Below are 21,118 nucleotides of genomic sequence, written 5' to 3' on the forward strand. Positions count from 1 at the left end.
GCCGACGGTCATGGATCACTTCCACTAAAATAGCACGAGACTGGAGTAAAATGTACTTTATTAATGAGAACACATGGTGATACAGCAAAGAATCCAACCCTTCTGAAAAGCAAATGGCTTCCTGTTATACTCTACCTGATTCAGGTGAGCATCTGGAATAGACCAAGTCTGGGGGTCAGCAAACCAAAGGAAAACAAAACCCTCCCCATAAGAAAACCACTACAATATAACCAACACGTTCTCACTCCCAAAGCGTAACATTTTACGCTAGGTGACAAATCGTCACCATATTACGTTTTTGGCTACCCACCACGTTCCTGAATGACGACCTCAGAAAAAAGAGGAAATATGAGAACTGTCTGGACTGAATCTACACATGTTTGCTCTTTTTCTTCAAATCGCTTAGAAACACGCTATTTAACATCATTAAAGTCCTGGTTAAGGTCAGGAATAAGGTTATGGTCAGGGCTAGGGATAAGGTTAGGTTTAGGGCTGGAATACAGGGCTGGAACGTCTATTACCGCGGGAGCGTCATTGAACTGGATTCCAGCCATAGCCCGCCGCGTACCATAAGAACGCCGAAGGTCTCCTTTCACGTTCCTCAGGAACGCCGCGGGACGTGACAAAACGTCGACATGTTACGCCTCGGGAGTGAGAACGGGCTGATATAACACATCATAGACATATGAAGATTTGTAACAAGTCCTATAAATAATTCCATAACATATAAACTTCAGTCTCTTCTATATACATTAAAACAGCGGTCCCCAACCTTTTTTGCGCCACGGACCGGTTTATGCCCGACAATATTTTCACGGACCGGCCTTTAAGGTGTCACAGATAGATACAACAAAATAAAACTAGTACCGATACCGGAAAAAAAGAAGATTTATTCATAACACACGTGAAAGACCCAGGAAAACAGAGTTAACGATAAAAACGATAACAAAATAACGATAAAAAACGATAAAAACTCTGAAAACCATACATTTCACACCCGAGCCTCATCTCTCGACCAAACGACGGTCCGTGGCCCGGCGGTTGGGGACCGCTGCATTAAAACACCTTAACCACAGTTAGGTTTCAGCCCTCGCTGACTCAGAACAAAGTAAGACAATCAGAGTTCGATTGGTTTTTACTTGTGCAGGGGAAGCCTGGTCGGATTCTCAGAGTTGCAAGCTCTACACCCAAACTCAGACAACTCCAACTCCAGCCTTTTATTGAATGAAAACAGTTACACAACCGCCCATTGTAAACCCCATATGTTGTGTGGTAAAAGCTAAGGCACTGTGTGTGTGTGTGTGTGTGTGTGTGTGTGTGTGTGTGTGTGTGTGTGTGAGTGAGAGAGAGTGTATGTGTGTCTGTATACGTGACTTCCTGCTTACAAACGTTTTAACCGCATCTCTAGTCATAAAAGGGTCATCTCCCCTCAACCTCGTATATGGCTTAACCTCTCTAACAGTCCACCATTTACATGGTGAGCCCATAAAGGGCAGGAAGTGAACATTCCTTACCAAATAAGGAAACCAGAATCTTACATAGATTGTGCCTGCAGTTGAAAACTATAGCTAGTAACATCCCCAACATCCTACATGTGGGGGAGGAACAGAAAATATCTGAACATACAGTTCAAGACAAGGTCCAAGCACAATAATGACAACTTTTAACAAAATCACTCCAACACACACTCCCCTAGCCTGGCACATTGGTTTTCTCCAGGAGCTCATAAGCAGGTGATTGAGCTGCTTTTACTCTTTACAAAGTGAGTACTGTTAACACTTCTCTTTTTACATATACAACTAATTTAGGTTACAGACAAATGATTAAATGTGAACAGCTCTAACACAGGTTCTTTTCCTGACACAGGTAGGATGGCCAGTCCCCCTGTCTCTTCACCTTTAACGAGTCACTTAAATAACAACCCAAAAAGCCTAATAAAGAATCACAATCAACCAGTGTGTGTTTTTCTTCATTGCGGTTTTTAAATACAAATCAGTCAGTCAATTAATAAAAATACAAGTAAGGGTAATGGAACCCCTGGTCTCCATTACACACATAAATACCATAAAGACACTAAGTCGTAGAGCTCTGAACTCCTTGCTTCTATGATATTTACACTTCTTCTTGGCCTTCTCCTTCACTCTGAGTCACTCCAGGATAAACGCATCAGCTCAGACATACAATAATTAAAATATGTGTAGGTGACCGTTTGGCAGAAGACGATGTCGAGGCGGTACTGCAGTGACACGTCCGTGGCTATCGTCGGGGCGGTGTCCTGCATCAGAAGGAAGTCAATAGACTTCTTGGCTTTGTTGCTCATCATGGCGCTGTAGTCCGTGGGCGTGGCCTGCAAAAAGTGTAAATAAACCATCAGAGACCAAACACAAATATGCCTTCCAACCACTAGTTTAGACAACATCTTGCAAAGAGTGTGTATTTCAGAGTGCAGTTGTTTTTAAATTTGACAGAAACAGAAATAAAGACGGAAGAGAAGGACAACAGGGAAAGCAGAAGCACCGACACACTGAAATCTTTTAGGGTCAAGCTCCAGAACTAGCCACAAATCCTGCTGGAAAGAACCTAAAAATACTTAAAAATACTTGCAGAGATCGAATGGAGCCGTTAACTCAAAAGCCTGGTGTCAGGCATGTTCTTTAATAAATAAGAAACGAGCTGATATGTTACAGACCCCAGTCTTTACGTAAAGAAAAAGCTGACATTTAGAGCGGTCTCGCAGCAGATTTTAAAACAGTGACACTGATTTGTGGGGTTTTTGGGCACAAATTTGAACCTTTTTGTTTTATCCATGTCCTTGAACACAGCTCGTGACTTGGGCGCTTTCATATGTACCGATTCATTTAGGTTTGTGCACTGAGGCCAGATTTAGGTATTAAAAACGAGTCAGTCATAACACTTCTTACATTAGTTAAAAAGCTGAGCTTACACTAAACCAACATTTAAATTTCCCCTTGTGGGACTAATAAAGGTATATCATATCATATCATATCATATCATATCATATCATATCATATCATATCATATCATATCATATCATATCATTACTAAAGTATTGCTGCAACATTGTAAAGACAAAGATGACACACAGACCAGACATAAAACACTGAACACTTTTTAAAGACGAGTCATTTAAGAGTATTTTCTCATAGAATAAAGTCGGCTGATATGGTGAAGGAAAAATCTGCTCACGAATCCTCCAACTTCTTAAAAGTAAGGAGTGACCTGAGCTGGAAATCAACATGAGAGGGATGACTCAAGAAGAAGAAGAAGCAACAAGAAAAGAAAAACAGAGTTCAGAGTGTAGTTAAGATATCAAGCTGTATCCACAATGTGTGCCAAGAAACTAAGCTTGTCTGTTGTCATGCTAAAGAAATAAAAAATCTGGAATCAGAAAACAGCCAATAACTGCTGATCAACTCACCCACTCCTCTTCGTGCCAGTCCACGTGCAGTGACGACTGGCTGTTGTGACCGCTGTACTTTGCTCTCAGCGTATCCTTGTCATTGCGGAGCACTACTTGTTCAGACTCAGCGGAAGGAGAAGCTTTGGTTGCGATGTACTCGTACTGCGTTCAGGGCCTAAATAGCTGAAGCTAGCAGCTTGCAGCCGCACACTGCCACCAGCTGACGGGTCTGAAAGGAAGAGGGTATGAATGAAATATGAAGCGTCCCCACGTAACGTCAAACACTTTTAGTACCTTGTCAACCAGACTGGCGAGCGTCCACTCCAGTCTGCTGGCCGATTGGTCTTTGGCAGCTTGAGACAGCCTCTCTGCGTAATAGCTGACCTGAGTCTTCAGCGTGTTGACGTAGGCGATGATCTCTTTGGCTCGGACAGTGTCCTGGGGTATGTGGATGATGACTGAGCTGGAGAGGGCACTACTGCAGGGAACAAAGACACACCGACACATCTGTATCCGAGCTGGGACTGAGGACACTCACCAGCCACTTTATTAGGTACATGTGTTCAAAAGCTTGTGGCAGCAATTTAGTGCATTTAGTCAAATAAAGACAATAGAGTGGCCTGCAGGTGTATATTTTTGTAATGTTTCTGTCTTATGCCTGAAATATGCTTCAGCAGGAAATATACGCTGTAACTGGAAACAACAGCATGATGGACCGGTTTAGTGTTAAGAGGTGTTACATCTGAAGTTAGAACGTAAATTTCCTGCAGAAATCTAAATCAAGCTTCAGAGGTACTGTTCCAAAAATATAGGGAGGGACGTTACCCACCAGATGTAAAAACAAACACTGTCTGCATGCACATGCCTGCTCTCAATGAGCCTAATCGTGGCTTAGAAAAAACAACGAGGAGCCGACTTCGATAAATGCGATACCACTCGCTTCACAAATTCAGACCATCTGTGTACAGTGGCGTGTCAGTCTAAATAGTGTACTTTGGTAGAATTAAAAAAAATAAGTGTAGTGCAGGTCTATGATGATTTTTAGTGCTAGTATCATCTAGTTCTGATTCTGGTTCTGTCTTGGTTAAATCCCAAGTAGTCCTGACTTTGAACTGTTGTAGTCCTGTTTTAATTCTGGATCAGTTCTGGGTCTGGTTGAATTGGGGTTTAGTCCTCATGTCTTGATACAGCCCTGACCTTGTTCTGCCTTGCTGCTTAATTAAAAAAACTAGTTTAAGGTGTCCTGCACATGTGATATATATATATTTTTGAGCAAAAGTCAAAACAGAGCCAATTAATCTTTCAGTCATTTCTAGCCCCCCCCCCCCAAAAAAAAAAATAAATCCCACATGCATACTACTCTTTTGGGCTAAGCCCCTGGCTCCGCCTCTGGTTTACACGAATATGTATTTCGTTTACCGACCTAACAACGTTTTTTTCCCCAGACTTTGGAACGTTCTTATAACTTTAAGATTTGCGGATGGATGAAGCTGCCTTCTTTTGTGCCAATTACTGCCACCGTTTCCCTTTACGATGTGACTCCATGACACGTATGCTTCTGATGATAGTGCTTCTGATGAGTACAGACGCTGAAGGTACGTGGATTATCCTTTATTGCTGTTGCTTTGGTCGAAGGTAGAATAGAAAACGTCTTACATCTCTTATTTTAAATAAGAAGAAAACCCCTTTTTTTTTTAGTGAGCTGCCCGCGATCACCTTCGTTTTGGTATTTAATTTCTTCACTGTAGGTGATCACTTCGAGTTTCTACGCTAAACATCAATTGTAAATTATTATGTTTTAAAAATGTTTTTAAAAAATGTAAAAGTGTAGGATTGAGAGTCGTGTTTTGTTTTTATAACCCACTCCTGGCTAAGTACTCATCAGTAACTGTTTTTGATATGGGCGAGACGGACGGTTGCCCAGGGCGGCATCACGGGCATCGGCAAAAAAGTTGCTCGTACTCTGCCCCGACATCATGCCAGCGCATTTTGAGGATGGCATAGACACTGATCGGTGTTCTTACGGCCATTTGCTGGGGATAAGGGCGCCCTCCGTTTGCGAGGCGCGCCCGCTGCTTGCGACACAGGGAGGAGAGGACGGGGATTCTCTGGCTGACTGGAGCAGCATCTAATAACCAACTCGCAAAATAAAACAAAATAAAAACAAAACAACAAACACGAAAACACCAGACATCATGATACAGACTTATAATTTGCACCGATGTTTTTTTTTTTCGAAATTCTATACGCGAAAAGTGAGCGCGAGAGCCCTCGGTGCGCCTTCTTGCTGCTGCAGTCAAAGTAAACTTTATTGTCATCTCCGCTACATACAGTCCAGTATATAGAGAGACGAGACGACGAGGCTTCAGTTACACCAGTGCAAATAAACAAACAATAAATATAAGAAGAGTAAGAAAATAAATATTCACTTTAGGACTCGGGGTAAAGGGATCAATAACAATTTAAAATTTATAATTTACAGTTTGATGATTTAAAGTTTCACACACAACCTGTCGACAGGGGAGGGCTGCTTCCAAATAGAGCACATTTCATTCATAATGGGAGGGAGGTATTATCCATGATTGTCCTTATTTTGCACATCTGCCTCTCAGACACCACCCTTAACCCCCCACCCCCACCCCAACACACACACACACACATACATTATTCATTAAATTTTTGTGTGAATGCTCTTTACAGCTCTCCGGGTGATTGGTGGAAATGTGAAAGTGGTTCAAGGAGGTACCGCTATGTTATCGTGTTATGTCATGGATACCAATGATGACCTGACACAGATTACCTGGCAGAGGAGGACGAGAGAAAAACCTCACAATGACAATTTTCTAACTATCCTACCCAGAGATGGACCACAGTTTGTCAGTGAACGTGATGATCGATTTAAATATATTGGGAATTTTAATGACAAAAATGCAACTCTCCAGTTATCCAATGTTGCCCTGAAGGATGAAGGCAGCTACACGTGCATCTTCACCTTGTTTCCCAGTGGAAATCAGAAGACAGAAATACCTCTAAACTTGCTTGGTATACTAAACTTTTGTTTATCTTTATTTTAAAATACTCTTGTGTTTGTATGTGAGAAACAGTTATTGTTACCATCTGTCTTGCATGTTCATTTAAATTAGTGCTGTAACTCTCCTAGTGCCTCCTTTCACAAGCATCAAGGACAATCTTCCCACTTTGGGCACAGAAGAGGTTTTATTTGCTACCTGCACGGCTGCTGGATCGAAGCCTCCTGCAGAGGTGAGGTGGCTCACTGGTGCTTTGGGAGACAAAGTGAGGACGACAACAAATTCCACACAGTATGACAATGGCACGACTACCACAGTCAGCTCTCTGTTTGGTGTTCCTATGAGAGAGATTAACGGTCACCAGGTCCAGTGTGTCATCAGTGGTGACTTCCTGTCTAAAGTTGAAAGTCTGCCCTTCACTATACAGATCTACTGTGAGTATCAGTTGCTGATGTAGTTTATTTATTTATTTTTTTTATCCATGGTTGATGCATTTGTTATATTTTTTCTTGGAAATCTCTGAAAATTAGCCAGTGGACGCATCAGTCGCAATGCATGAACAGACTCAAGCGCAGGACTCTGTTAGTGAAACAGTTGTACAGTTTATTTATAACAGACAGAATACCTAGGACACTACTAAGGGACTGATAGATATAATCTGTTGCTGAATTCTGAAAACGCTAAAAGCTTTATGTGTAGTAAAGACAAAACATTCCATGTACCAAACTTTGGTTCGACTCCTTACATAATTAAATAAAACAGAGGCAGTTTTACTTTGATGTTTGACAAAACCCTCAAGGAAATGACTAAAACTAAGAAAGTGGACCTAAATGTTTGTTACTGGAAAGAGGATCAAGTCCTATCCAGATACTTTGTTTTGTTTTTCCTCTTTATTCTCGAGTGTGTGCTTTTTTGTTTTTTTAAATGAATGGGAGTGAAACATCCCAAATCTCATGACTTTGCCTCCTGTTTGTCACATTGTAGCATGTTGTCACAATAGATGGGAAAATTCTTTCTGAAAGACAAAAACATCTAGACTGATTAAAAAAAAGACCATTGTTATTGCTAAAGACTGAATCATGGCCTGAACCACACAACATCAGCCTCAGTCCCAAAAGTTTGTCGAGTTTGGATTCAAGATGTAGGAAACATTGGCGAAACATTATTTTCATGTTATTACTGTGTCCTCAGTTCAGGATTAACACAGCTGCCTTTCTGCTCTTGCAGTCTCTCCCACAGAAGTGAACATCAGAGCAAAATCTGAGGACTCATTTGAGTGTGTGACAGAAGCCAATCCAAGTGCAAATTTTACATGGAGCAGGTAAAGTAGCTTGAATAACAGTTTCAGCTGAAACATTCATTTCATTGGTTCTTTTTGTTTGTCTCAAGTGACCTGTGCTGAGCCATGAAAAAAAAAAGAGCGGTATAGAGTGTTTTTATATGGTTAACAAAGTTTGTGAGGTTTTGTTCATATATAATTTCTCAAATTTCATTCCCAGTAGTCCTATCTGAACTACCATAGCCAGTGGCGTGTCTAGAAAATTTTTGTTGGGGGGGCCAGGTAGGGGCACAGATTTGGAGAAGGGTGGCAGATTTAATTGGCAGATAATGTTTTAAAAAAAAATTCTACCAACCCTTAACCATAATTCAATAATCCTATAAACCTAATAACCAAATGCACTTTTAACTCTTATTAGAATGAGATTTTAACCACTACGGTGCAAAGTTTTTAGATACTGCGTTGATAAAGTACAAGAGATACAATCAGTGCTTTGTCAGTGTTTACTCAGCAGTCAAGGACAGCAATATTTGCATAGTATTTTTACTGACATATAGTGCACATATGTTTTGGGCAAAAACATTTTTGAAAATTAAAATACGAACATTTGTAACAAACAATTGACAAATTAGCCAATGCCAATGCAAAACTTTATCTGCCTGTTAAAAAAAGAAGATAATCTTCTCACAAACTGGTGTTTGATTTTGAAACAGGAAAAAAGTGGGGAAACAACTGAAAAGACTAACATTTGAATGAAACCTGAAAGCAAGTAAATACTTTCTATGCTGCCTTATCGTAAACTTTGGTAATATTGATAAAGAACAACACTGGCTGATGATAAAATACAGTCAGCTGGCATGGTGACACTGCCAGTATTAACCTGCAGGGCTGGACTGGGACAAAAAAATTGGGCATTTTTACTACAGACCGACCCACCAGGTAGTAAAGCCATAAAGACTTTGACTGAAAACAAACCCTGTTGTGACAGTGATGTACAGTCTTGTTGGTATATGTATGATTTCTATACATTTTACGTCAGATAAAAACTTTGGTTGTAAGATTTAGATAATTATTTAATAAAAACTGGGTATTTTAAATGAGAATAAGAAAGAAAAGTATTTCTTTGTGCCCACCTTTCCCTGTTAATGCCCTACCTGGCCCCCTGGCAAAACTTTGCTAGACCCGCCCCTGCACAGTTACCAGCTGTCTGCTACATAAAAAAGGATCCTGGTGTTATTTGTCTCTCAGAAACAGTTCATAACTTCCCTTCAACTCATTCATGTGACCTAAAAGGTAAACCTGTTTCTCCATCACCTGTTCAGCTCTGATGGTTCAGTAAGGACATCTCCTGGTTTCATCTTCATGTTTCCCTCTCACCACATATCTAAACAGACATCATGACCAGCAGCTTTACAGCTGTGGCTCCAGCAAACATCAGCTGATACTAGAAATTAATATTAAATACATTCTAACAACAGCCGATCAAGCTTAAACGTGCTGCTGTTGTTTAGCGCAACATCTGCTGGTTTCCTCTTTCTGGCGCAAAGTGGGCGATAAACAAGAGAGAAAAGCCGATCAGCTGATCATTGATCAGTTTCATGATTGAAGTAGCAACAGGAGAGGGAGGGGGAGAGAATGAGAGAAGAGGCAGCTGTGCAGCATAAAGACAGAATAAATCCAGCTTTGTGTCTTTTTTCCATTCTAGCTAAAGTCTGGGACAAACTGCGTCTCTTCTCAGCTCAATACGAAACGCGTAATATTTTCTCTGAATGAGGGACCATTCCATTTTTTTAAGGAGCCGTTGGCAACTCTACTAACCTTATGAATAAAATAAAGTTCACTATCAGTAACATCATAGCACCCACCCAGCTGTATAAAAACTCCGTCAAACTGGCTAGAACGCAGTACGAGTTATTGCAACTGACAGTAAAAAGTCAGCAACATGAAAATAAACTCCACCTAAACTTGGTTTATATCTGACCCAGATAGACTGCAGGTCATAACTTCTTACCTGAAGTTCAGTTCACCTGACACTCGGACTGGTGGCTGCTTCGGGTCTCTCCTCCTGCCTCCCCTTCCCTCATCCACCTGTTGCCTCTGTGGAAGCCCCGTCATAGCCACCACCAAACAACGGAGTTATTTCTACACATCGACCTGCATCTGGCCAATCCACCACCTCTCATTGTTCATGCCATTACAAAAAAAATAAAAAATAAGTCACTGGGGATATGCCCGGTATGCCCGATGGCCAGTCCAGCTATGTTAACCTGCAACCAAATCTGCAGCTCCATACAGCAATGTTACGACTTAGATTATATCTTATAACGCATAACTCTTATGTTAGCTGCCCTCAGTAGCATACTGTCTGAAATATTCCACAGCTGCAATAATTCTTTAAGTGTTATTTTTTTCCTTGGTATTCTAATTTCACCGAAGTTTACTAAACTCAACAAACTTGATATTACTTACCGGAACATTTATTCTGTCCTCATTTTCTTTCACCGAAAAATTGTTTCCTGCAGTGCCATCTTTCGCGCTTGGCTCTCCTACCTTTGCTAACGTGATGCGCATAGCGCAGAAGCGATGCTGCATTCACTTACACTCGGATATCTGAGCGTCACCGTGAAAACATAATCGGACATTTGATATTTGATTGAATTTTATTGTTTTGCCTTTGGGGTGGCACCTGGGGTGGCCAGTCTGGTTTGGGGGGTGGCCTGTGCCCCCCCAGGCCACCCCGCTGGACACGCCATTGTTACCGGGGCACGATCACCGGGGACCCGTTTTTCCAGCACACACGCCCGATACCACGTGACAACAAATACGTCATTTCCTGTTGACTAAAAAAAAAAAAAAGCACCCTCTCACGGTCCTAGGGACCAAAAAATTGTCCCGCCCGATCAGCGGGCGAAGCCGCTGCTGCACGCCGGAAATGAGGCTTCATTTCCCGCAGGTCTATCTAAGCAGCCCGCTGTTTTCCAGCCCGGGGTCAAATGTGGAGCAAGGGCGCCACCCGGTGGACAAATAAAAAAATTACAACTCTAAGGCCCGTCCTGCAAAATGAAAATGAACGCTAAACATCAACGATCCCTTTGACCGTAATTAATTTGCAGTGAAAAATAGCGTTTATAATGGGTTTCAATGGGGCACAAATCGACCACTAAGCACAATAGTGTAAGTTTGTCTGTAGCTTAGCCACTGAAGCTAATTGAAGGAAGTCAGACTTGAATTTTGAAATAAAATCATATCAAACTTTTTTTTTGGAGAATTTGGCTATAGTCCATTCAACACTGTGCAAATGGCATGTAATCAAAATTTGAAAATAGCCACAAATCGACCCAAGACCCTCCAGGGGTTTTAAGTACACGCAATATTTTCACTCTCACATTTTACTCTGTACTGGAAGACTTGTTCATTTTCAAGATTCATTCATCCATCCATTTTCTTCCACTTTATCCGGAGCCGGGTCGCGGGGGCAGCAGCCCAAGCAGAGAAGCCCAGACCTCTCTCTCTAAATGTCAGCTTTTTCTTTACGTAAAGACTGGGGTCTGTAACATATCAGCTCGTTTCTTATTTATTAAAGAACATGCCTGACACCAGGCTTTTGAGTTAACGGCTCCATTCGATCTCTGCAAGTATTTTTAAGTATTTTTAGGTTCTTTCCAGCAGGATTTGTGGCTAGTTCTGGAGCTTGACCCTAAAAGATTTCAGTGTGTCGGTGCTTCTGCTTTCCCTGTTGTCCTTCTCTTCCGTCTTTATTTCTGTTTCTGTCAAATTTAAAAAAAACTGCACTCTGAAATACACACTCTTTGCAAGATGTTGTCTAAACTAGTGGTTGGAAGGCATATTTGTGTTTGGTCTCTGATGGTTTATTTACACTTTTTGCAGGCCACGCCCACGGACTACAGCGCCATGATGAGCAACAAAGCCAAGAAGTCTATTGACTTCCTTCTGATGCAGGACACCGCCCCGACGATAGCCACGGACGTGTCACTGCAGTACCGCCTCGACATCGTCTTCTGCCAAACGGTCACCTACACATATTTTAATTATTGTATGTCTGAGCTGATGCGTTTATCCTGGAGTGACTCAGAGTGAAGGAGAAGGCCAAGAAGAAGTGTAAATATCATAGAAGCAAGGAGTTCAGAGCTCTACGACTTAGTGTCTTTATGGTATTTATGTGTGTAATGGAGACCAGGGGTTCCATTACCCTTACTTGTATTTTTATTAATTGACTGACTGATTTGTATTTAAAAACCGTAATGAAGAAAAACACACACTGGTTGATTGTGATTCTTTATTAGGCTTTTTGGGTTGTTATTTAAGTGACTCGTTAAAGGTGAAGAGACAGGGGGACTGGCCATCCTACCTGTGTCAGGAAAAGAACCTGTGTTAGAGCTGTTCACATTTAATCATTTGTCTGTAACCTAAATTAGTTGTATATGTAAAAAGAGAAGTGTTAACAGTACTCACTTTGTAAAGAGTAAAAGCAGCTCAATCACCTGCTTATGAGCTCCTGGAGAAAACCAATGTGCCAGGCTAGGGGAGTGTGTTGGAGTGATTTTGTTAAAAGTTGTCATTATTGTGCTTGGACCTTGTCTTGAACTGTATGTTCAGATATTTTCTGTTCCTCCCCCACATGTAGGATGTTGGGGATGTTACTAGCTATAGTTTTCAACTGCAGGCACAATCTATGTAAGATTCTGGTTTCCTTATTTGGTAAGGAATGTTCACTTCCTGCCCTTTATGGGCTCACCATGTAAATGGTGGACTGTTAGAGAGGTTAAGCCATATACGAGGTTGAGGGGAGATGACCCTTTTATGACTAGAGATGCGGTTAAAACGTTTGTAAGCAGGAAGTCACGTATACAGACACACATACACTCTCTCTCACTCACACACACACACACACACACACACACACACACACAGTGCCTTAGCTTTTACCACACAACATATGGGGTTTACAATGGGCGGTTGTGTAACTGTTTTCATTCAATAAAAGGCTGCGAGTGGAGGCTGGAGTTGGAGTTGTCTGAGTTTGGGTGTAGAGCTTGCAACTCTGAGAATCCGACCAGGCTTCCCCTGCACAAGTAAAAACCAATCGAACTCTGATTGTCTTACTTTGTTCTGAGTCAGCGAGGGCTGAAACCTAACTGTGGTTAAGGTGTTTTAATGCAGCGGTCCCCAACCGCCGGGCCACGGACCGTCGTTTGGTCGAGAGATGAGGCTCGGGTGTGAAATGTATGGTTTTCAGAGTTTTTATCGTTTTTTATCGTTATTTTGTTATCGTTTTTATCGTTAACTCTGTTTTCCTGGGTCTTTCACGTGTGTTATGAATAAATCTTCTTTTTTTCCGGTATCGGTACTAGTTTTATTTTGTTGTATTTATCTGTGACACCTTAAAGGCCGGTCCGTGAAAATATTGTCGGGCATAAACCGGTCTGTGGCGCAAAAAAGGTTGGGGACCGCTGTTTTAATGTATATAGAAGAGACTGAAGTTTATATGTTATGGAATTATTTATAGGACTTGTTACAAATCTTCATATGTCTATGATGTGTTATATCAGCCCGTTCTCACTCCCGAGGCGTAACATGTCGACGTTTTGTCACGTCCCGCGGCGTTCCTGAGGAACGTGAAAGGAGACCTTCGGCGTTCTTATGGTACGCGGCGGGCTATGGCTGGAATCCAGTTCAATGACGCTCCCGCGGTAATAGACGTTCCAGCCCTGTATTCCAGCCCTAAACCTAACCTTATCCCTAGCCCTGACCATAACCTTATTCCTGACCTTAACCAGGACTTTAATGATGTTAAATAGCGTGTTTCTAAGCGATTTGAAGAAAAAGAGCAAACATGTGTAGATTCAGTCCAGACAGTTCTCATATTTCCTCTTTTTTCCGAGGTCGTCATTTAGGAACGTGGTGGGTAGCCGAAAACGTAATATGGTGACGATTTGTCACCTAGCGTAAAATGTTACGCTTTGGGAGTGAGAACGTGTTGGTTATATTGTAGTGGTTTTCTTATGGGGAGGGTTTTGTTTCCCTTTGGTTTGCTGACCCCCAGACTTGGTCTATTCCAGATGCTCACCTGAATCAGGTAGAGTATAACAGGAAGCCATTTGCTTTTCAGAAGGGTTGGATTCTTTGCTGTATCACCATGTGTTCTCATTAATAAAGTACATTTTACTCCAGTCTCGTGCTATTTTAGTGGAAGTGACCCATGACCGTCGGCCAAAACTGACAATATGACTATTAAAAGTCTGAGTAATACTGTAATTTTCTGCTGCTCATTCCTGTGCAATATCCCATTTGACCTCCCGTCATATTTCTTTTCAAGATTTTCTTATTTAATCACTAGTGTACATATATTTATAGATACATATATATATATATATATTTTTTTTTAGTCATCTTTTCTCTTTTACCACGTCTCTCTAATATTTTGCTCTTTACTATTTTTCTATTTTTTATTTTATTATATTTTATTATATTTTCTTCTACTGTACCATGCTGCTGAGTGACTGCTGCTCGTCAAACACATTTCATTGCAATGTTGACCCTGTGCTAACTTGCATATGACAAATAAAACTGAAAACTGATAAAACTGAAAACAGTAAAGGCAAAGGGAACACATCAAGTAAGGATTTCACACTCCCACTCACAACGGCACTTTCAAAGCATAAAGCCAAATATTTCAAAATTTCATTTTGAAGCATTTTAAAAATGAATGTGTTTGAGTTTCATTGCTCCAAAGTAATGTTTTCATATAAGCAAGATAACAACCAGTTTGCAACCATGTAAGTACAGTCCTCTATTGTGAACAGACGTGTTGGCAATCTGTCTGCGTTTATAAATTAGACAACAGTTATTTGCAGATCTTCATCAATCTGCCTGAGAGTGATTGCAGTCAGTCTGAGTTGGACTGCAACTGTTTTGAGTCAGGTTGCCTCCAAGGAGGCAGTTTATTATTTTCCTTTCCTAGTTGGACAGATGGCTGTTGTTTTGTTTTTACTGTAGTGTGCTGGGCCATTAATGGCTCAGGGGCTGCAGCGTATCCGCGCCAACACCTAAGGCCAACGTGGAATCACCGGTCAGACTAACATAAAGAAAGAATCTGTTAAATTACACATTTGTATTCATTAAGTCACAGACAATGAAAACAAGCAGAAATCAAGATGTAATATTTTTATAATTTTATTGATGTTAAATTAAAGTCCCAGCTTAGTTATGTTATCAGTGCAAGTCACTTCAATCTGTATAGCACCAAAGGAAACAATGGTGTTTTCAAGGTGCTTCACACTGTAAGGTAACAACTTACAGTATTAAAAAGAAAACCCCAAAAGAACAAACCCCTCTGAGCAAGCACGAGGCGACAGTGGGAAGGAAAAACTGCCTTTTAAGAGGAAGAAACCTTCGACAGAACCAGGCTCAGGGCGGGGTGGCCATCTGCCGCGACCATTCCTGGGGATTTCAAAAATGACTTGATCTGATCTAAATGTAAAACTAGCTCATTTAAAGTGTCCAGTGAGTTTTAGAAAATATTTTGCTGTTGATATCACGATGTCACTATAAAGTGGAAACTTTGTTTCTTCCCTTACACCTCCCAAAAAATGCCCGCACCGATGAGAAGCACTTAGATATGCAACTTGGTTCTGTGAATATCTTTCTTTTGAAAGTTTTAACAATATCTTCATCAAGATCTTGGAAGTTTAATTGCCAGAATGTCACCAAAGATGCATGCTTCCATCTTTTACAGAGGGATTTGAAAACCCTCTCGCTGAGTTTCTTGAACTTCTCTGGTGGGATTTTGTCGTATCTGGCCCTGATTTCAGTCCAGATTTTCATGGTAAGCCGGTTGGAGATAGCTTCAGCACTTTCAATGCTGAAGACTGTGCCTGATTTTTTTGCAACCTGGGAAATCAGTCCTTCCACAAAGATTTCCACTGAAAATCTGCATCTTTCTTTCTTTTCATATGATTCCAGTCTATCAGTAACTGTTACTGCCAACAGGTGTTCTTGGAATACTGAAGTAGTTATGATATTAAATATTGGTTGTTCCATTAAATTCATTGAATCCTCCTCCCCACTCCTCCCCATTTTCAATGATATTAGTGACAATTTATGTAATTTGTCACAAATATCAGTGAAAATCGCATTAGCAATGCAGTCAAAATAATTCTGCACTTTTCGGTCTAAATGCAAATCCATCCCCTTGAATTTGTCCAAGAGTAGATCCAACAAACGTTTTTGGTGAGAATGAGGGCACTTTAAAAGTTTACCAAGCTTTGAAAGCACAGCCTGAATTAATGTCTCTAACCATCTTTCAAAGTCTGTTTTTTCAGGTGGCTCACAGTCTACAGAAGATCTGTGATGCTGTATCTTTTTATATGACTCCGTTTGACTTACGTTTGTTAACGGTGGGATGCTGGCTTCATGTTCAACACAGGATTTCTGCTGCTGGGGATCTGGAATTGGATTGTTTTCTGCTTTTGCAGCACTGTGTTGGTCAGCATTTTGACAGCTTTCTTCTGTGTTAGCTGTTTCTTGGCTGTTAGCATCTATATTCTGTGCTGTATCAAACTCCTGCTCAGCAGAATCGTCCAAAAATTTCACACGTGACAAAACCGTTTTGCCAGTAGTGGTGTGGACAGAACAGTTTTCATGTACAGGGGAGTTCTGGGAAGACCTCAGCGGTGATACTGCTAGTGACTGTTCACACAGGTCCATTACGTCCTCTACAAAACCTACAAGCCGCTTAGCGGTGACGCAATCCGGATAGCCTGCGGTAAGCTCTAACAACTGCTTGTTCGAAAAACTACTGACCAAGTTATCCAAGAGGGATACCAAAGCATGTACTGTAGAATTATCCCCATTGGTCTGAACTGTTTCATCATTTGTCATTGTGTTACAGTTCGAGCTTGCCATTTCACTTTTTTGTTTTTTATGTCTAAAATGTTGTTTTGTGTTAAACTCCGTGTTTGAACGTTTAAAGCGCTGCTGTCCCGCTGTGTGAATGCGTTTCAACTGAACAGCCAGGTCTATATATAAGGTCGGTTTAAGGTTTCTTTGTAACGTCACCTGACGTTTCTTTGTAACGTCACCAGTCAAAGGACTGGCCCGCCCCGTCATAACGAAAGGGGCGGGACAAATCTGTTGCTTAGCAACTGAAAAAAAGGCACACCGCGCTGAATGCTACATCCGGCCTGCGACGGTACACCGCCTCCGCACCACCGTTTAAACATGAAGTGTGGATGTTAGAAGATCCCAAATATGGTGAGCTACTGGGAAATTACTCACGTTTTTGTTCTTGAGAGTGAGCGATAATAAGCGACATTTTATTGAGAAATTACAGTAGTCTGTCTACAAAAACTACAAAAATGACCTAAATAAGACAGAAGTACACATTCATTTTTATCGTTTTGTCAACAACAGGGCGCATGAGGTTTGTTCAGTATTTGTTGTGTCTACAAGGCTCAGGCGCCCCCATGAAGTGTCTTATTTGTATAGTTGAAAGCATTATAAAGGAACGCAAAACTAAATTACATATAATTATAATTCTTGGCACTTTCTGGTGTGTGTGAGTTAGTGTTTCTCTTTTATGATTTGTGGGTCCAGCATCAAATTCAGAATCCTTCCCATCACACATGAGGTCTTGAATAATCATCTTATTTTAAAGACCTTGTAGTTTGATAGTTTGCTCTCAGACTGTGGGCTTCCTTGTGGTTTTTAGGATATTTAGAAGTAGAAGGGGATCATCCTTCTGTGGAACCAGCTCCCAGTTTGAATGCAGGAGACGGACACTATCTCTACTTTTAAGATTAAGTTTCAAAGTTACCTTTTTGCCAACGCATATAGCTAGGGCTGAATCAGGTGACCATGAATCCTCCCTTAGTTACCCTGGGACTACCCTGCTGGGGGATTCCCACCATGTGTTTATACACCTCTCTGCATTCAATAATTAGTTCTTGTTCATCTCTGGCTCTCGTCCACAGTGTGTCTTTTGTCCCCTTTTTCGTCTCCTCATCCCCAAAGGGTCGCAGCGGGCTGCCCCTCTCTGACCGTGGTTCTGCCAGAGGGTGCTTCCTGTTAAAAGTGAGTTGTTCCTTCCCACTGTATTGAGGTTTTTTCTTTTTAATTGTAGACTTTCTACCTTACAATCTATACCACCTCGAGGAGACTGTTGTTGTGATTCAGCTCTGCATAAATACAATTAAATCGAATTAAGTGGGTTCAGCTGTTTTGTGAAATAAATGTGAGTGACATGGTAAGTAATAGCCTGCATGTAACTCATGGTAAGAAGAGCAACATCGCCCCCTCCTGGTTCAACCTTTTTTTCTTTGCAGTAATCTTTCCAATAATAATACATATGCACTAACCTCATGCTTGCTGTTAACAATAGCCTAAAGACACAAAATCAAGTTTAGTTTTTTCCTTAAGTTTATGTTTTTTTTTATATGGTTGGCATTTATTTTGTTTCTTTTTAATAATTAAATTGATTCTATTGATTGTTTGCCAAGCACTGAGGTCTCTGCTTAGACTGTGCTACTGGGATCACTGATTTAAAAATGAGGCAAAAGCACCAAAGTTGTGCTCAAAAATAGTACAGTGAGCTACAACCTGTTGCTGTAGTAATTCTAACACACTTATTGTTTTTAAATACATACATGTTTAGTTCTTTTAAACCTAATTATATATATTTTTTGCAAAAGTGTCACCTAAACACCCAAATATACGTAATTCAAAACTTACTTTAATTATTACCCATTTGGCTGGTAACATGGACCCAGTCTGATGGATAGTTACTGAACAGATAGTCTTTTCTTTAAAGGCTGCATTCAGAGCAAATCATTGTAAAAACAAGACAAGTAATAACTATAATACTAAACTACAATAGAGAGAAAATCCAGTAAATATAATTATATTATGTAAAAAATATACAAATATTTACCTCTAATTTAAAAAGACATTACAAGGGTACTAGTTTCATTTTAATCTCAACATAATCTAAATTGACACTAAATCAGTTTAAATATTACAGCTGAAGGTGATTTTAATAAATGTACTGCTGCTTGACTTTGTTTTACTACTGCAGTATAATTTATCATGTACAAAAGCTCCAAATGTTGTTTCTCTGACTTAATGTTCTGATGACGTTTGTGTTACTTTGCAGGAAATAGTCAGGACCCAGATGAACCTGTGCTGGAATTCAGTGTGGGTGAGTAATATGAGCATTTATGAAGGCTGTCCATGACCTGTAATTAAATTTAGCGTCATTAGTGCCACTCATTGCAAGTGACAGTGCACATGCTTTCAGCATGGAGTCTGCTCTTATGGTAGCAAAATAAATTCAGAAAATCTCCATCAAAAAGCAGCTCAGCAGCAGAAATATATATGGTCAGCTGGTTGTGAGTTAATGAGCATGTGAAATCAGTGTGAACATTTTGAAACAACAACTCTCCAACCTCGTAATTGTAAGACTGCCTGTGCAGCCACAGGAGCCTTCAGAGAGTCTTCCTGCTTGTCTCTTGGGTTGATTTGCTCGTGTTTTCTCACCCAGTCAATGACTGTAAAAGGGCTGGACTAATTGGAGGCAGGTGTAATTGATTGCACTGATATGCTAGTCTACTTATAGCCCACATTACAAACACTGCTGTGTTATTTTGTCTCTCAGTGCAGGTATGTAATGTGACAAAACCTCTAATGATCTGATATGTTTGGGATGGATGGGCTGTGAATTATATAGTGAATTGTCTTATTTTGTCGCTCTGTGCAGGCTTTCTACTTACAGGGTGGTGGGTCTCAGAGGACAATTGCTACCCCTGTTGAAGTGAACAACGTGTGGAGTGCAACTGGCTTTGTGGCATAGCTGGCTCTGGCCTTGGACTGTGTGTTTTTACTTTGTACCTAAATGGGACACTGGACTTTTAACTACTATTCATTGTGTTTATAAATAAAATTTTAGAATTTTATTGACTGTCATCTTTTTGCCCACGGTGGAGACGGTTGGTCAGACCTAGAATCTCTTTGTGTGTGTGTGTGTGTCTGTGTGTGTCATCAGCAGGGTTTTGCATAAAAGAGTGTGAGCAGGTCAAAAGGTCAATTCATTTATTGTAGTTTTATGGCAGCACCCTCTAGTGGCCTTGAAGCAAACAGTCTCCTAACTAAGCCATGGCATCTCTGGTCTCTCCTACTTTTGTGTGCTCTGCTGGAGGAGCAGCATTGGATCTAGTGATACTGAGTAAGCTGATTAGGACAGGCCTGGAGAAATGTGGTTTGCATGAAGTATCAGGAAAAAAACAACCTTGTATTGTAAAATAATAATACACGAATAATAAATACTTTTCATGACATTCAGATTTCTGGACTCACGAGTTCATAGAACATTAATGTTACGAAACATTGAGAAGTCTTAAAACTACATTGTATACTTATTATTTACTTTAATCAGATTTGACTGGTATTTTTAAACATTAAGTTTTTGTTCCTTCAACTATTGTATTTAAGCTTATGACTCACTCACAGTATGTTTATATAACTGCCTAAAAAACGGTGAGGATGTGGCCGCAGTGGCTGAGAAGCAAGAACTTTGCTTTTTCTTTTTTTTTTTCTTTTTTTTTTTTTTAATTGGGAAGCATAAATGAACATACCAGAAAACCCTGCACGAAGGAGCCATATTTGTTTTTTGTGTGTGCATAAGATGACGCTTTAGTATTATTACACATATGATAAGGATGTTAGCATGCAACACACAAACTCAAGTGGTGTTGCCAAGATAGTTGCTGACTGGCAAGAAACTTCTAGAAGAAATCTGGTGACAGTCCAAAGCACAAATTAGATATTCACTGAGATATTCAACATCTCTTTATCTCAGTCGGTGATCCCCACACGCTTCAAAGAGTCCATCATTGTTCCTGTCCCGAAGAAACCCCACCCTGCTTCTCTCAATGACTATCGCCCTGTAGCCCTCACCTCAGTAGTGATGAAGTGCTTTGAACGCCTGGTCAGAGACTTCATCATTTCTTCACTACCAGACACACTGGACCCACTACAGTTCGCTTACCGTCCAAATCGTTCCACAGACGATGCCATCTCTCATCTCCTCCACACATCACTCACTCACTTGGACACTAGAAGGGGGAATTATGTTAAAATGCTCTTCATAGACTACAGCTCTGCATTTAACACCATAATTCCCTCCACACTCACCACCAAGCTGGAGCATCTGGGACTCAGCTCATCTATGTGTTAGTGGATCTCCAACTTCCTAACTGGCAGACCACAGGCAGTAAGGATGGGCGGACATGTCTCAGCCTCCACCACTCTCAGCACTGGAGCCCCCCAGGGGTGTGTTCTGAGCCCCCTGCTGTACTCTTTGTACACATATGACTG

General features: G+C 40.8%; 1 protein-coding gene and 2 long non-coding RNA genes across 5 annotated transcripts; 2 read left to right on the plus strand and 1 right to left on the minus strand.

The window, feature by feature from the left end:
* Positions 1–41: 41 nt before the first annotated feature.
* LOC143412946 (inositol polyphosphate-4-phosphatase type I A-like) lies at positions 42–10,193 on the minus strand. 2 transcript variants are annotated; one of them, XM_076874887.1, is made up of 4 exons: positions 9,741–10,193; positions 3,806–3,899; positions 3,440–3,650; positions 42–2,347 (listed from the first exon to the last, which is right to left on the minus strand). In XM_076874887.1, the coding sequence occupies exons 1-3, from the start codon at positions 9,842–9,844 to the stop codon at positions 3,597–3,599; spliced, it is 252 nt and encodes an 83-aa protein (XP_076731002.1). In that variant the 5' UTR covers positions 9,845–10,193; the 3' UTR covers positions 42–2,347; positions 3,440–3,596. The 2 variants fall into 2 exon arrangements, 1 of the variants encoding a protein (XP_076731002.1); XR_013093464.1 differs by lacking the exons at positions 3,806–3,899; positions 9,741–10,193 and adding an exon at positions 3,716–3,749.
* On the plus strand, positions 3,898–13,920 carry LOC101475761 (nectin-2). The gene is made up of 6 exons (XR_013093463.1): positions 3,898–3,974; positions 4,867–5,016; positions 6,122–6,463; positions 6,582–6,884; positions 7,678–7,771; positions 11,618–13,920. It is a non-coding gene; the product is annotated as a nectin-2 (long non-coding RNA).
* A 294-nt stretch (positions 13,921–14,214) lies between these two features.
* LOC143412984 (uncharacterized) lies at positions 14,215–19,698 on the plus strand. 2 transcript variants are annotated; one of them, XR_013093524.1, is made up of 4 exons: positions 14,215–17,002; positions 17,722–17,821; positions 18,900–18,944; positions 19,503–19,698. It is a non-coding gene; the product is annotated as an uncharacterized LOC143412984 (long non-coding RNA). The 2 variants fall into 2 exon arrangements; XR_013093525.1 differs by lacking the exon at positions 17,722–17,821.
* The last annotated feature ends 1,420 nt before the right edge of the window (positions 19,699–21,118 follow it).

The sequence above is a fragment of the Maylandia zebra genome, linkage group LG16 (assembly GCF_041146795.1).
Source record: "Maylandia zebra isolate NMK-2024a linkage group LG16, Mzebra_GT3a, whole genome shotgun sequence".
Classification (NCBI taxonomy): domain Eukaryota; kingdom Metazoa; phylum Chordata; class Actinopteri; order Cichliformes; family Cichlidae; genus Maylandia; species Maylandia zebra.